The 17,114-nt window shown below is 51.5% G+C and overlaps 1 protein-coding gene across 4 annotated transcripts in view; it reads right to left on the bottom strand.

Moving 5' to 3' along the window:
• Positions 1-3,599: 3,599 nt before the first annotated feature.
• The window catches only part of CAB39L (calcium binding protein 39 like), a 67,618-nt gene continuing 54,103 nt past the window's right edge, over positions 3,600-17,114 (bottom strand). For 2 of the 4 annotated variants that reach the window (XM_068170558.1, XM_068170559.1), the window contains exons 7-9: positions 14,966-15,031; positions 12,613-12,756; positions 3,600-5,532 (exon numbers count right to left, since the gene is read on the bottom strand). In XM_068170558.1, coding sequence (XP_068026659.1) covers positions 5,353-5,532; positions 12,613-12,756; positions 14,966-15,031 — 390 coding nt within the window. In that variant the 3' untranslated portion in view covers positions 3,600-5,352. The remainder of the gene's footprint in view (positions 5,533-12,612; positions 12,757-14,965; positions 15,032-17,114) is intronic. The other 2 variants (XM_068170561.1, XM_068170560.1) reach the window with 2 other exon arrangements.

Raw genomic sequence — 17,114 nt, 5'->3', positions numbered from 1 at the left:
GCTGGGGTTGCTTAGCCTAGAGAAGAGGAGGCTCAGGGGAGACCTTCTTGCTCTCTACAACTACCTGAAGGGAGGTTGTAGCCAGGTGGGGGTTGGTCTCTTCTCCCAGGCAGCCAGCACCAGAACAAGAGGACACAGTCTCAAGCTGTGCCAGGGGAGGTTTAGACTGGATGTTAGGAAGAAATTCCACACAGAGATTTGCCATTGGAATGTGCTGCCCGGGGAGGTGGTGGAGTCACCATCCCTGGAGGTGTTCAGGAGGAGACTTGATGGGGTGCTTGGTGCCATGGGTTAGTTGATTGGATGGTGTTGGGTGACAGGTTGGACTCCATGATCTTGATGGTCTCTTCCAACTTGGTGTGGTCTGGTCTGGTTCTGTTCTGTTCTGTTCTGTTCTATTCTATTCTATTCTATTCTATTCTATTCTATTCTATTCTATTCTATTCTATTCTGTTCTGTTCTGTTCTGTTCTGTTCTGTTCTAGTCTAGTCTAGTCTAGTCTAGTCTAGTCTAGTCTAATTGAATCTTCCCCCAAATGAACTTCCTTAGCTCTTTGAAAGAATCCTAGCATCGTCAGGGTTGGAAGGGACCTCCAGGATCATCTACTTCCAACCCCCCCGCCACGGGCAGGGACACCTCACACCAGATCAGGTTGCTCAGAGCCTCACCCAGCCCCATCCAGAAGAAAAAGTTAAATTAAGCACCAAAATAACATCTCATGGCAGGGGACACTCACATCCCTAGGGCAAGGAGAATGTGGTCTTTTCTAATGCAGCTTTGAAATAGTGATGGAACTCCTGGGGGTGTTCAAGAGGAGATTGGATGTGGCACTTGAAGCCATGGTTTAGTTAGTCCTGAGGTGTTGGGTGACAGGTTGGACTTGATGATCTCTGAGGTCTTTTCCAACCTTATTGATTCTGTGATCCCTAATTTCCTTTGGTGCATTCTCTCAAGGTGGTTGTCCTGCCTAAGCCACTGTTCCCACCAGGAGCTCACAGTTACTCTGGAATTAATAGCTGGGGAGCTGTGTGAGTGCAGGACACAGTTCCTTGGAGTGAGGACAGGGGAGAAGATTGTAGTCTGAAGACAGAGAAAGAAGTCATTGGAGGTGTTCAGGAGGAGACTTGCTGGGTTGCTTGGTGCCATGGGTTAGTTGTTTAGGTGGTGTTGGATTGGTTGATGGGTTGGACACGATGATCTTGAAGCTCTCTTCCTACTTGGTTTGGTTTATCCTAAATAAAGCTTGGGCTGCAGCCTGTCCATTCCAGTCCCCACCCAGCATGCAGGGTGGCCATGCAGTGTGCAATCCTGCACACAAAACCTTGTTTGGTACAGCAGAGTGCCAGGAATCTGTGAACCATAAGCTTCTCTCCTAGGACTTTGGCATCTTGTGCTATGAAGACTAAAGTTTGATGAGAGGCAGCAGCAGACTGCCTGGTCTGTCATGGAGGCAGGTGTGAGCCTGGGAGGAGGATGTAGGGCTCTGGCCTTCAAGAAACATAGGTGTTAAAACCACTTGAGCCTCTTAATCTGCATGCCCCTGGGACAAGATCAGATGAGAAGGAAGGAAGGACTTGGACCTTGTAATCTAATGATAAAAGCACTCACATGAGGGAGAGGAGGGCTGGATCCCGTTTATTCTCTGCTGCATGCTTTGCCCTGGGCTGTGAAACTGGAGCAGGGCTAAGAGGGCCCAGGCTTCCTTCCAAAGGCTGCTGTGGTGGTTGCTCAGTGGAGAGGCTTTTCCTTTGGGCCAGCAAGTGCTTCATTTTTATTCTCTGAAGCTGCAGCACTTCAACATTCTGGCTGGAAGCACCTTCCTGCAGAACATCTTGTGCCTGGCAGTGAAGGCCATTAGGAGTCAGAGGGGATGTGGCACTGAAGAGAGTTGTGCCCAGCTCTCCCTCTCCTGATGACAGACTCTTGCATAAAATTCTGTGGCCTTCCACTGGTCTGGGGCTTGCATTTTGGCACCTGCCACTTCACCTCTGTGGAGCTCATGCTGCATGTGCCTTGAGCATCACCCACTGGACTTTTACACTCAGCCTGGCAGCTGAACAGCACCAAGAAAGAGAGGGATTACACAGACCACCAGGATTTGTGGTATTGGCTACCAAGACATGAAAGGCCACTTTATACCTCCTGCACTGATGGACCTGAAGTGGCCACTTGTTTTCCTGTCAGAGCAGAGAGGTGGTGGAAACTCTGCTAAACTGCAGAGCTCCTGGGGGTCTGAGAATAGAATAGAATAGAATAGAATAGAATAGAATAGAATAGAATAGAATAGAATAGAATAGAATAGAATAGAATAGAAATTACCAGTTTGGAAAAGACCTCAAACATCATCCAGTCCAACCTATCACCCAGCACCATCTAATCAACTAAACCATGGCACCAAGTGCCTGATCCAGGCTCTTCCTAAACACCTCCAGGGATGGTGACTCCACCACCTCCCTGGGCAGCACATTCCAATGGCCAATCTCTCTTGCTGGGAAGAACTTCTTCCTAACCTCCAGCCTAAACCTCCCCTGGCACAGCTTGAGACTGTGTCCTCTTGTTCTGGTGATGGCTGCCTGGGAGAAGGGACCAACTCCCACCTGGCTACAACCTCCCTTCAGGGAGTTGTAGAGAGCAAGAAGGTCTCCCCTGAGCCTCCTCTTCTCCAGGCTAAGCAACCCCAGCTCCCTCAGCCTCTCCTCACAGGGCTGTGCTCCAGACCCCTCACCAACTTTGTTGCCCTTCTCTGGGCACCTTCCAGCAACTCAGCCTCTTTCCTAAACTGAGGAGCCCAGAACTGGACACAGGACTCAAGGTGTGGCCTGACCAGTGCCGAGTCCAGGGGCACAATGACCTCCCTGCTCCTGCTGGCCACACTCTTCCTGATCCAGGCCAGGATGCCATTGACCTTCTTGGCCACCTGGGCACACTTCTGGCTCATGCTCAGCCTACTATCAACCCCCAGATCCCTCTCTGCCTGGCTGCTCTCAGCCACTCTGACCCCAGCCTGTAGCACTGCCTGGGGTGGCTGTGGCCAATGTGTAGACCCCAGCACTTAGATGTGCAACATCTCATGCCCTTGGGGCTCCTGTTGCCAAGGGCAGGCACTCCCCAGCACTACAGCATTAATGTAGGTGGGATGCCCAATGCCCTCATGTGACTGGAGAGGCTGAGCCATGGACATGTGTCCCTGTGTTCATCAAGCCCTGGAAAGCAGCCCCACCCCAAGAGCTCATAGCACAGCCAAGTGCCCTTCAGTTTCAGGCTCTAAATCTCGGGGGAGCAGACAAATGATTAGCTGTGGGGACTGCAGTTCTGAGGCTGGTCCTTTGCTGACCCACAAGCTGCCACAGATAGTGTGAGCACTACCCACGGGGCTGGAGGTGAAGATCCCAGGCAGGCTATGCTGGACTGCAGCCTGAGTGGCCACTGCCCCCACTGCCAGGCTGGGCTGCAGATGTGCTGCTTAGCTCTGAAGGCAGTGCTCCTCTCTCTCCACCTGCTGAAACTGACTGAGAAAGGACAGGAAGGATTTAGCACCACGCAGGGTCGAGCTCTCCAGAAGGGCAGGGGGGGGAAAAACAGAGACAGAAATCAAGTGCTCAGTAATCATGCCTTTAATAACTTGTAAATATAGAATTCTTTCCTTTTAGCCCCAGGCAACTAAGAAGTGCATTTGTTGTGTGTCTCTGACCTCTGGAAAAAAAACCCACCCCACAAGCCCACAAGCTGTTCTGCTTCATCCCTTTTCCAAAGCACACACAGCACCAGTCACCCAATACATAAACTTCTAATGAAGGGAAAGAGCTTGGTCTGATTTTACACTTCAGTGTCATCACCTCCTTATCTCAAGCACTGGCTGGAGTTTTAGCTAGACAACTCTCTTACAACAAGTAGGAAAACTCAGAACTTAGGCTGCCCAGAAATATCCAGGGGGTTTCCACTGCCTGCTCTCGAAACTCCACTTCCTATGAAAGCATCAGTGGCACATTTTCATTTCCCCACAGAAAATGAAAAGCCCCCCCCAAAACCTCTTCAACCACACCTGGGAAACACTGTTTGCACCACAGCTTATTGAAGAGTGCAGCAGTTTCCCCTTCCACAACCTCTGCACAAAACCTGAACTCAACGTCGGGATCAACGAGGGTAGAAAACACCAGCCTAGACCACGAGCAGCCTCTGCTGCCTGGGGCTGCTGTGTGGCCTCTCCCATGTTTGACTTAGGAATCCATCAAATGCTCTCAGCTTTGGGAGCTGACTGAGGAACCCCAGGCCACTCAGGGGTTCAGGCTGAGGCCATTGCAGCATCCCCCTTGCTGAACTCAGCTCAACCCCATCCTGCACAGCCGGGATTTCAAGCCAGCTGGGAAGACACTGAGGACCCTCTCCCCTGGCAGCACCGGTGCTGGGGCTCAGTGCTTGGCACAATTCAGCCATGTGGCCCTGGCCACCACCCAGCATTACTCCTGCTGAAACTGGGGACAGACTTCTTGCTGATTCTAATAGGTGCAGGATGACTTTATCAGCAATATGGCATCAGCCTCGGCAGAGAGGGCTTGCTCTTCCCTCCTTCCCATTGAGGGGCAGGCGGGCACTGTGCACCTGGGGCAGCTCCTCATCACCCTGCTTGGGAGCTGGTGGGGACAGCCTGTGCTCTAGCACAAAGGTTGATCACACACAGGAAAATGGGAAGCAGGCAGAAACAGCTCCCCTAGCTGATGCCTTGATCCATTCCCTGGCACTGAATAGAAAACCTCTGATCTAGCAGAAAGGAAAACTCAAAGGTGACAGAACACAGAGATAAAGCAAAACCGTGGCCTTTGCTGCTTCCTCATCTCCTGCTGCTTTAACTAAAGAACCCTGTCTGTAAGTGCAGCTAACTCCAGAGACAAATGTCCTCTTTCACAGTCGTGTGTGTGTGTGTGTGTGTGTGTGTGCAGCACTGGAACCAAGTCACACTTACAGGAGCAATGCTACAGCCCTCCGCTGTGCCCTCACCGCCAGCTTGAGCTTCAGTTAGGCAGAGAGGCTCACTCTCCTTGAGCACACATGCAAATCCATCACACCAGCTTCTAGGACAGATTCTAAACAGACATAAATAACTACAGTCTTGATTAAAAACAATATATTATTCTATTTTTTGGTGGGCTTTGTGGGGTGGTTTGGTTTGGTTTGGTTTGGATCTGTTTGCTTTCGTGTAAAACGCCCCCCCTACACTCCTGACATCTAGGAACAAAGCCAAAATCAAACCCAGGCACTTGCTGTGCCTTCTCAAGCACTATTGTGGTGTTTAAGGGACACAGAGGAACTTGACAGATGAGGTTAATGCCTAGAGTGGAAAACTGGAGGAGGTCTTCAGGCTGTGGGCTTCTTCAAGTCCCGGATTTGCTTGATCAGGTAGTTCTTCTCATCCGTGAACTGTTCGTCATCCGTCCTCTCTTTCTGGAAGTTGCTCAGGAACTCAATTAGCTTGGGCTGGTTTTTCAACAGGATCTCCACAATTGGCTGTGTTTTGTTTGGGCTGGCCACAAAAACCTAGCATGCAGACAAACCCAGGGAGAGAGAGAGAGAGAACAATGTCAGTCACAGTGTCATTGGAAGTTATTCCTTAACAGGTCAGCTGAAGGCTGCCAGGCAGATGGGGTTGCTTAGCCTGGAGAAGAGGAGGCTCAGGGGTGACCTTATTGCCCTCTACAACTACCTGAAGTGGGGTTGTAGCCAGGAAGGGGTTGGTCTCTTCTCCCAGGCAACCAGCACCAGAACAAGAGGACACAGTCTCAAGCTGTGCCAGGGGAAGTTTAGGCTCAAGGTGAAGAGAAAGCTCTTTCCAGAGAGAGTTGATAGCCGTTGGAATGTGCTGCCCAGGGAGGTGGTGGAGTCATCATCCTGGGAGGTGTTCAAAAAGGGATTGGACATGGCACTTGAAGCCATGGTTTAGTTAGTCAGGGGGTGCTGGGTGATAGGTTGGACTTGATGATAGGTGTCCCTGCCCAAGGCAGGGGGGTTGGAACTAGATGATCCTTGTGGTCCCTTCCAACTCTGACTGATGCTATGATGATCTCTGAGGCCTTTTCCAACCTTACTGATCCTATGATTCTGTGACACTCTGCCACTGGGCACCTTGTCCCAAGGCACAGAGAGAGGGAAGTTATAAACACACTGTTGGGGCAGCAAGCTGAAGCAAAGCTGTGGCTGTGTGCATTGCTCCCCTTTCACTTTGCTCTGTGTTTGATTGCAAACCCAGCTGCTGAGAGGGAGCCACCAATTCCCAGCCTCTTCCACGTGCAAGGCTTAAACACACAGCAATTCATTATCAGGAGAACGGAAAAGCTTTGTGTCACTATTGATATCATTTCCATACTAAACCAGGCCTAAAATTAGACTTGCCAGCTTTGTTTTGGTTTGGAAAAACATGTCAGAGGCTCCACTTCCCTCTGCCTAATCCATTCATGAGAGGGTGGAAATTTCCAGCAGCAGGAGCAGGAGGGCCATGGCAAACCCAGCGCCGCCGCTGCCCTCGGGGAGCTGAAGAGGGCGAGAGGGCAGGGAGGGATGGGAGGAACAGACACTCACCTGGCACAGGCAGCCAAGCACCGGGCTCTGCTCAAACAGGAGCTTTCATAGTTTCATTCAGGGTTGGAAGGGACCACAAGGATCATCTAGTTCCAACCCCCCTGCCATGGTTGAAAGAACAAACTGAACCACGCTCTGCTAGTTCCTCCTGCCATGCCTAGAGCCGCAGAGGTTTCCAGCTCTGAACATGACCCCCCCGGGGCCACAGCACTGCTTCTTTAACATTTTCCCTGCCTTCAGCGCTGCCTGACAACAGGAAACTTAAGGCTGGTTGTAAAGGGCAGAGGTGACGAGCTCCTCCCAGGGACCGCAGGATGGGCGCAGAGATGCAGGCTCCGCAGATGGCAGTCGCAGGGGGCAGACGGGCGGGGGGCTGGCGGTGGGGACAGGCGAGCAGCACGCCCCCGGCCACCCCGGGAGGAGCTCTCCCAGCTGGCCCGCTCCGAGGTTACCATGGCTGCTCAACAAAACACTGCCCCAGCGCTTGTGCGGCAACATAAATAGCTCCAGTTCCTCTCTACCCGATGAGAAGAAACTGAGGATGGAGAGGACTGGGAAATGTGCAGGTTTCCACCAAAGCTGGGGAGGGGTCTGGAGCACAGCCCTGTGAGGAGAGGCTGAGGGAGCTGGGGTTGCTTAGCCTGCAGAAGAGGAGGCTCAGGGGAGACCTTCTTGCTCTCTCCAACTCCCTGAAGGGAGGTTGTAGGCAGGTGGGGGTTTGCAGGGACATTTTGTGGCTGACAATGCCAGTACCCCTACAAGCTCTGAGAAGATTTTACTCCTCCAGGACACTTGGGATGGGATATTGAAGACAAACCAAGTGCTCACTTGCAGTGTCTCCTTCCAGCTCTAAGGAGATGCTTGATCTTCCTCATCGTTGCAGCTCCTCTTCCTTTTGTCTGAGCAAAATGAAACTTAAGCTTTTTTGCTCTCTGCTCCCAGGCAACCAGCACCAGAACAAGAGGACACAGTCTCAAGCTGTGCCAGGGGAGGTTTAGGGTGGATATTAGGAAGAAGTTCTTCCCAGAGAGATTGGCCATTGGGATGTGCTGCCCAGGGAGGTGGTGGAGTCACCATCCCTGGAGGTGTTTAGGAAGAGCCTGGATGAGGCACTTGGTGCCATGGTTTAGTTGATCAGATGGTGTTGGGTGATAGGTTGGGCTCGATGATCTCAAAGGTCTTTTCCAACCTGGTTAATTCTATTCTATTCTAGTCAAATCAGATGGAAAACAAACATCTGCTGACAGTACAGAATGGCATGTTGCAGGTCCAGTACACAATGGCATGTTGCAGGTCCAGTACAGAATGGCATGTTGCAGGTGGCACCACCACTTGCCTAGCCCCCAGAGCTGCTGGCTCCAGACCTGAGGCTCTTCTGCAGGTTCATTTATCTCCATGGAGATTGTGCCCACACAAAAATCAGGGTCATGTCCAACTGTGCAGGGAGCTGCCACGTTATGTGATGAGGAACATATGCATTGACCTGAGGGCTGCATTACAGCCTCTTGCCCCCAGAAGTTAACACCTGGTAAAGCCTGGGACAGGATCAGCCTGCAGGTCAGACCCACTGTTAAGCTTCCTACTCCCTAGTTAGGGGATGGTATACAGGTGGTGTGGGAATTGCAACACATGGGGAACATATAGAAGGATGGGGTGCTTGGTGCCATGGTTTAGTTGAGTACTGGAGTCCTGCCTCCAGTTCTGGAGCCCCTATTGCAAGAGGGATCTGGAGGTGCTGAAAGGTGTCTAGAGAAGGGCCAGGAGGATGAGCAGAGGGCTGGAGCACCTCTCCTGTGAGGACAGACTGAAGGAGTTGGGGCTGTTCAGTCTGGAGAAGAGAAGGCTCCCAGGTGACCTCATTGTGGCCTTCCAGGATCTGAAGGGGGCTACAGGAAGGCTGGGGAGGGACTGCTCAGGATGTCAGGGAGTGCTAGGACTAGGGGGAATGGAATGAAGCTGGAGGTGGGGAGATTGAGGCTGGAGGTGAGGAGGAAGTTCTTCCCCATGAGAGTGGTGAAGCCCTGGAATGGGTTGTGCAGGGAGGTGGTTGGGGCCCTGTCCCTGGAGGTGTTTAAGCCCAGGCTGGCTGAGGCTGTGGCCAGGCTGATCTAGTGTGGGGTGTCCCTGCCCATGGCAGGGGGGTTGGAACTAGATGATCCTTGTGGTCCCTTCCAACCCTGACTGATACTGTGATACTATGATATGATAGATGGTGTTGGATGATGGGTTGGACACGATGATCTCGAAGGTCTCTTCCAAGCTGGTCTGGTCTGGTCTGGTCCTATTATTCTATTCTATTCTATTCTATTCTATTCTATTCTATTCTATTCTATTCTATTCTATTCTATTCTATTCTATTCTGTTCTGTTCTGTTCTGTTCTGTTCTGTTCTTTGCAGCACTATCCTAAAGGCCTGTGGCTGCTGGGTAAAACTGGCTGTGCTAGGCAATGTATGCACGAGGATGAGGCAGTGTTGAATCATCAGGAACAGCTAACACACCTCACCTTTTCCCCTCCTCCCCAAAAATAATTCAGGGGGGTCACACAGGGTTGTAGGCTTTGAGAATCACCAGTTCTCTGCATTGGTTTCAGTGGAGAGGTCTGAGTCTTGAGCATGTACACTTTGAGGACCAAATATTGAATCATAGAATTGTCAGGGCTGGAAGGGACCTCAAGCATCATCCAGTTCCAGCCCCACTGCCATGGGCAGGGACACCCCATACTAGATCAGGCTGCTCAGAGCCACATTCAGCCTGGCCTTAAAAACCTCCAGGGATGAGGCTTCTACAACCTCCCAGGGCACCCTGTGCCAGTCTCTCACCACCTTCATGGGGAAGAACTTCTTCTTGATGTCCAATCTGAATCTCCCCACTTCTAGTTTTGTTCCATTCTCCCTTGTCCAGTCACTCCCTGACACCCTACAAAGTCCCTCCCCAGCTTTCTTGTAGCCCCCTTAAGACATTGGAAGGCCACAAGAAGGTCTCCTGGGAGCCTTCTCTTCTCCAGACTAAACAGCCCCAACTCCTTCAGTCTGTCCTCACAGGAGAGGTGCTCCAGCCCTCTGCTCATCCTCCTGGCCCTTCTCTGGCCACACTCCAGCATGTCCAGATCCTTCCTGCAACAGGGGCTCCAGAACTGGAGGCAGTACCCAAGGTGGGCTGCTGTGATGGATTTATGACACTTAGCACTGCAACCTGCTTTGAGTTTGCCTGTAGGGGAGACTCTCAGCTGTACTCTAAAGTGGTGGCCTTACCCATTTGCAATTAAAGGCTAGTAAGAAGCTCTCTTGGCTTTCATGTAAACAGGTTATTTTGAGGAAACCCCCCTGTAGTGGTGATTTTGGCTTATGCAACTTTCTTGTTCTGCAGCAGACATTTTGCAAGCTGGACTTTACTGTTTAAGCCTAAAAATAGTTTGGGCACACTGTGTTTTGTGACCTTAGTTTCATTTTCCCATCCTCTTTCATGCACATTACAGAGCTACCTCCAAGCAGCTTGCTCTGGAATTGCTCCCATGTAATTTGACCATACTGGCAGTTTCCTTTTGGGACAAAGCTCAAACCACATCTGTGGGGCTGTGCCCTCTCTGCTTCTTAGCTGGAGGATTTAACAGCTGTGGTGTGAAGCACTGCACTAGAAGTAACATGAAGCATGGAATAGAATAGAATAGAATAGAATAGAATAGAATAGAATAGAATAGAATAGAATAGAATAGAATAGACCAGACCAGGTTGGAAGAGACCTTCAAGATCATCGAGTCCAACCTATCATCCAACACCACCTAATCAACTAACCCATGGCACCAAGCACCCCATCAAGTCTCCCCCTGAACACCTCCAGTGATGGTGACTCCACCACCTCCCCAGGCAGCCCATTCCAATGGGCAATCACTCTCTCTGTGTAAAACTTCCTCCTGACCTCCAGCCTGAACTTCCCCTGGCGCAGCCTGAGACTGTGTCCTCTTGTTCTGGTGCTGGCTGCCTGGGAGAAGAGACCAACCTCTGCCTGTCTACAACCTCCCTTCAGGTAGTTGTAGAGAGCAATAAGGTCACCCCTGAGCCTCCTCTTCTCCAGGCTAAGCAACCCCAGCTCCCTCAGCCTCTCCTCACAGGGCTGTGTTCCAAACCCCTCACCAACTTTGTTGCCCTTCTCTGGACACCTTCCAGCAAGTCAACCTCCTTCCTAAACTGAGGGGCCCAGAACTGGACACAAGACTCAAGGTGTAGCCTAACCAGTGCTGAGTCCAGGGGCACAATGACTTCCCTGCTCCTGCTGGCCACACTATTCCTAATGCAGGCCAGGATGCCATTGGCCTTCTTGGCCACCTGGGCACCCTGCTGGCTCATGTTCAGCCTGCTGAACAAGTTGTTCTAAATCCTTTCACATGCCTCATAAACTAAGTGAAATCAGCAGTTCCCCAGGCCTGGGCTAAGTCTGTCATTCATTTAGCAACAGCAGCTTGTGTTTCATACAGCACAGCCTGGCATTTGTTCACAGAATGGCTAAGACAGCTCAGTCCTCTGATCCCTTCCAGCCAAAGGCATCTCAAAGGCTGCAAGTTTTTGCAGTCTGATTGCTCTCTTATCTTGGAGCCACATACCTCCTGATAAGGAGGAGGAATAGAAGTTACTCATATTGCTTCAGCTGGCTCTGGAGGAAGTCAACAAGGGAACAGCTCACCAAGCTGCTTATTTCAGGAAGGACTTTTTGTTTCCCCCCCCTTAATCCTCCTTGAAGCCTTTTGTTGTTGGTTTGGTTTGGTTTTGGTTTGAATTCAAAGCTTTTTGGAGATGCTGCACGCCCTCCAGGACTCCACAATGAAAAAAACAATCTAAAATCCTTTTTTTTCCCCAAATGTGAAATGGCAGAAGTACAAAACTCTCACCCTGAGTTCGGGGAGGGTGATGTCACCTTTGTTCCCAACTGTATTTGGCTGGCACCTGGTATCTTTCTTAACCATCTTGGGGGGAAGGATATCCTTAAGGGCTGCAGAGTTCTCCTCTGAAAATCATTAACAGCTCTACTCACAGAGCCTGAAATGGAAGTGCTCATTCCAAACTGAAGGTGGTTTTGCATAACAGCAACCCCACTCACCCTCTGTTCTCAGAGCAGAGAGCATTCTTCAGAGGGATCACAGTCTCACAGTATCACCAAGGTTGGAAGAGACCTCAAAGATCATCGAGTCCAACCTGTCACCACAGACCTCATGACTTGACCATGGCACCAAGTGCCACATCCAGTCCCCTCTTGAACACCACCAGGGATGGGGACTCCACCACAGAATGGTTTGGGTTGGAAAGGACTTCCAAAGGTCATCTAGTCCAACCCCCATGCAGTTAGCAGGGACATACAACCATAGAATCAGTAAGGTTGGAAGAGACCTCAAAGATCAAGTCCAACCTGTCACCCAAGAACTCATGACTACTAGACCTGGCAACAAGTGCCACATCCAATCCCCTCTGGAACACCTCCAGGGATGGGGACTCCACCACCTCCCTGGGCAGCACATTCCAATGGCTAACAACTCTCTCTGTGAAGAACTTTCTCCTCACCTCCAGCCTAAACTTCCCCTGGCACAGCTTGAGACTGTGTCCTCTTGTTCTGGTGCTGGTTGCCTGGGAGAAGAGACCAACCCCCACCTGGCTACAACCTCCCTTCAGGGAGTTGTAGAGGGCAATGAGGTCACCCCTGAGCCTCCTCTTCTCCAGGCTAAGCAACCCCAGCTCCCTCAGCCTCTCCTCACAGGGCTGTGCTCCAAACCCCTCCTCAGCTTTGTTGCCCTTCTCTGGACACATTCCAACACCCTCAGGATCACCAGGTTTAACTGATAATCCAACTCTGCAAGGTTCCCCCCTGCACCATATCCCCAAGCACCATACCCAAACAGCCTTCAAACACCTCCAGGGCTGGTGACTCCACCACCTCCCTGGGCAGCACATTCCAATACCATTCTGATGTTCTGGGCTTTCTCTTGGCCACCTTGAAAGGCACTCCTGTGAGGATAAAACACCACTCTGCCACCTCTGCAGCTCCCCCTGGCTCACCTTGAACACGTGGAATGCTTCAAACTGAATGTTGGGGCTTTTATCTCGCAGCAAGTTCATCATCAGCTTCAGGTTTTCTGGTTTGCTGATGTATTTGGTCATGATGGCAAAGTTGTGTCGATCCAGGATCAATTCACCCAGCAGCTATAGATAGAAATAACAAAACCAAACCAAACCAAACTCAATTATTAACAATATCTCTTTCCCCCCTCCCCTTCCCCCCAGCTCACCACATTGTTTTTAAATGCAAAGGAAGCAGCAAAGCTGCCTTCAGCCTTTCCTAGTCTCTAAGCAATGTCACTTACTGCATCTAACAAATTAAAGCCCAAACCACCTATCTGAAGCCTGGTTGGCAGGCACAATGGCCAAACCAAAGCTGGTCAGGGGATTTGTCCAGTTCTGGGCCCCTCAGTTTAGGAAGGAGGTTGAGTTGCTGGAAGGTGTCCAGAGAAGGGCAACAAAGCTGGGGAGGGGTTTGGAACACAGCCCTGTGAGGAGAGGCTGAGGGAGCTGGGGTTGCTTAGCCTGGAGAAGAGGAGGCTCAGGGGAGACCTTATTGTTCTCTACAACTACCTAAAGGGAGGTTGTAGACAGGCAGAGATTGGTCTCTTCTCCCAGGCAGCCAACACCAGAACAAGAGGACACAGTCTCAGGCTGCACCAGGGGAGGTTCAGGTTGGAGGTTAGGAAGAAGTTCTACACAGAGAGAGTGATTGCCCATTGGAATGGGCTGCCTGGGGAGGTGGTGGAGTCACCATCACTGGAGGTGTTCAGGAGGAGACTTGATGGGGTGCTTGGTGCCATGGGTTAGTTGTTTAGGTGGTGTTGGATTGGTTGATGGGTTGGACACAATGATCTTGAAGGTCTCTTCCAACCTGGTCTGGTTTATTCTAAATCAAAGTTTATTTCAAAGCTCTTCAGAGTAGTCCCCACATGACACATGGCTCTGGGCAGCCTGCCCCATTGCCAGCCTGGATGACTGTGTCCCACTGGCTGCACACTGTGTCCTCAATGGTATTCCAGTCCAACAGCACCTCTGAAGTGCACCTCTCACCTGTTCCTGCTTACTGTGTGTGGCTCTGTGTGACCAAGCCAGCCTTGGAGTGCATTGGTTGGATTCCTTCCAGATGAAGTTAACCAAGAAAACAATCTATAGGCATAGCCCTAATGCACTCTGCTGGCACACAGGCCTTCAGTCCACACAGCCAAGCTACAGCCAGCTGTTTGTGTCGAGTTCTGGGCCACTCAGGTTAGGAAAGATGTTGCTGAGGGAGCTGGGGCTGCTTAGCCTGGAGAAGAGGAGGCTCAGGGGAGACCTTCTTGCTGTCTACAGCTACCTGAAGGGAGGTTGTGGCCAGGAAGGGGTTGGTCTCTTCTCCCAGGCAACCAGCACCAGAACAAGAGGACACAGTCTCAAGCTGCACCAGGGGACATTTAGGCTCAAGGTGAGGAGAAAGTTCTTCACAGAGAGAGTTGTTAGCTGTTAGAATGTGCTGCCCAGGGAGGTGGTGGAGTCACCATCCCTGGAGGTGTTCAGAAGGGGACTGGATGTGGCACTTGGTGCCATGGTTTGGTGGTCATGAGGTGTTGGGTGCTCAGTTGGACTTGATGATCTTTGAGGTCTCTTCCCACCTTATTGATTCTATGATACCCTTTAAAGAAACAAGCCAAGGGTAACTAGACTTCATAGTATCAGAGTATCAGTCAGGGTTGGAAGGGACCACAAGGATCAGCTAGTTCCAACCCCCCTGCCATGGGCAGGGACACCCCACACTACATCAGCCTGGCCACAGCCTCAGCCAGCCTGGCCTTAAACACCTCCAGGGACAGGGCCCCAACCACCTCCCTGGACAACCCATTCCAGGGCTTCACCACTCTCATGGGGAAGAACTTCCTCCTCACCTCCAGCCTCAATCTCCCCACCTCCAGCTTCATTCCATTCCCCCTAGTCATAGCACTCCCTGAGATCCTGAGCAGTCCCTCCCCAGCCTTCCTGGAGCCCCCTTCAGATCCTGGAAGGCCACCTTGCAGTCAGTTACTTAATGCCCAGCAGTGATCATCTTCTGAACACTACACAGGGGGATCCCACATATGAACTGGGTTCAGTAGGAGCTGGAGTGAGCCAGCTAGAACAGAAGCAAGTGTGTAATTCAGCTGTCCCACAAGGACACCTTCCCTTCATTCAGACCTTAACACTCCTATCTCACCAGAGATCCAGGAAAGCAAAGACACAGCAAGGTCTTGCATGTTGTGAGAGCATCCCAAGTCCTGGCTGCTCTGCTGCCCTGCGTGCACCTTGCTGTGCTGCACAGTGTGGGGTTCAAATGCAGAGGGAGAGTGCTGGGAGGCTTTACCTTCAAAGATTGCCTCTTTGTGACATAGTTTTCAGAATGGAGGAGTTTTTCATAATCTTCAAAGATCTGGAGTCACAAGGAAACAGAAATGCATCTGAGTCATATCCATTCTTCACCCTCCCAGCCTTTCCCACTCCAAAGGAGCAGCACAGCCCACAGCAATGCCACCCTCTAGCATCTGACTGCAATGCCAGGCCCAGGCTCTCATGGTCTTTTTTTTTTCCCTTGGCAGGTTTTCATGCAGTGAATTAATGCCCAGGAACACTTCTCTTCCAAATACTGCAGAGGGGGATACCACATATGGACTGGATGTAACTGGGGCTGGTGTGAGCCAACTAGGACAGAAGTAAGCCACTGTCTGTACAGCCTTCTCTTGCAGGAGAGTGAATCTGTGTGGGTGCAGCACATGATGTCCACTTCCTCATGTCCTGGTCATGACTTGCTCTGTGGTTAAATACAATGCCCCACACTGCTGGCAGTGCATCCCTCACTGGCACCTCCCAAAAGCTCCTCTTGTGAGATGCCACCTCACCTGCCTTCAGCACTCCCACTGGTTAAAGCTGGGGGCACAATGAGTGTCACTAGGAGCTGGGAGCATGCTGGCTTTGGCAGGATTAAGCCAAGGGAATCTTGTGGTCAAGAAGACTGAGAGAGAAGGCTACAGAATAAAGAATAAAGAGCTGGCTTGATGGCCAAAGAGTGGCTGTCCAGGGCTCCATGGCCCAGTGGAGGCCAGGGACAAGCAGAGTCCCTCAGGGATCACTCCTGGCACCAGGCTTGTTCAACATCTTTGTGGGTGCCATGGACAGTGGCACTGAGTGCACCCTCAGCAGGTTTGCTGATGACACCAAGCTGTGTGGTGCAGCAGACAGGCTGGAGGGAAGGGATCCATCCAGAGGGACCTGGACAGGCTGGAGAAGTGGGCACAAGCCAGCCTCAGGAGGTTCAACAAGAGCAAGGGCAGGGTCCTGCAGCTGGGTGGAGGCAATCCCAGGCACAAATGCAGGCTGGGCAGGGACTGGCTGGAAAGCAGCCCTGAGGAGAGAGCCTTGGGGGTGCTGGGGGAGGAGAAGCTCACCAGGAGCTCTCAGTGTGCACTTGCAGCCCACAAAGCCAATCAGATCCTGGGCTGCATCAGGAGAAGTGTGGCCAGCAGGGCAAGGGAGGTGATCCTCCCCCTCTGCTCAGCTCTGCTGAGACCCCACCTGGAGTCCTGCCTCCAGTTCTGGAGCCCCTATTGCAAGAGGGATGTGGAGGTGCTGGAAGGTGTCCAGAGAAGGGCCAGGAGGATGAGCAGAGGGCTGGAGCACCTCTCCTGTGAGGACAGACTGAAGGAGTTGGGGCTGTTCAGTCTGGAGAAGAGAAGGCTCCCAGGTGACCTCATTGTGGCCTTCCAGGATCTGAAGGGGGCTACAGGAAGGCTGGGGAGGGACTGCTCAGGATCTCAGGGAGTGATAGGACTAGGGGGAATGGAATGAAGCTGGAGGTGGGGAGATTGAGGCTGGAGGTGAGGAGGAGGTTCTTCCCCATGAGAGTGGTGAAGCCCTGGAATGGGTTGTCCAGGGAGGTGGTTGGGGCCCTGTCCCTGGAGGTGTTTAAGCCCAGGCTGGCTGAGGCTGTGGCCAGGCTGATGTAGTGTGGGGTGTCCCTGCCCATGGCAGGGGGGTTGGAACTAGCTGATACTTGTGGTCCCTTCCAACCCTGCCTGATACTCTGACAGCATGTTCAATCCATCTACCAAGCCACCCAAAATCCCCACTGCTGCTGCACAGGAATCATCTTTAAAAAACAAACAAAAAACCACACAAAAACCCCTCACTTTACACTTAAAAAATGTTCAATGTCCAATAAAGGTAGAACAGAGACTGTTCCAGTGCAGCGCTGCAGGATTAAGAGCAAAGATTAGCAGAGACTAATTTTGCTCCAGCTAAGCTGCATGCATGACTCAGCAATAATCCTGGTCTTTATTTAACCTTTTTGGTAACTTGAGAATGCAATAAACAGTCCTCAGCCTTTTCACTTTGGCAGTGAAATAAAGAATAGCTCAGGGAACCTGAGAGCATAACCCAGAGTCTAACTCCACGATCTCTATCAGTCCACTCTGAGGTTATTCCAGTGGGATTTTTGTCTGCCCCACATTTGGTTCAAA

This window comes from Melanerpes formicivorus, unplaced genomic scaffold (assembly GCF_026170545.1).
Source record: "Melanerpes formicivorus ecotype bairdi unplaced genomic scaffold, bMelFor1.0.p_v2 SCAF_425, whole genome shotgun sequence".
NCBI lineage: Eukaryota > Metazoa > Chordata > Aves > Piciformes > Picidae > Melanerpes > Melanerpes formicivorus.
Note: the sequence above shows the minus strand (reverse complement) of the source record. Positions and strands in the feature narration are given on the sequence as shown.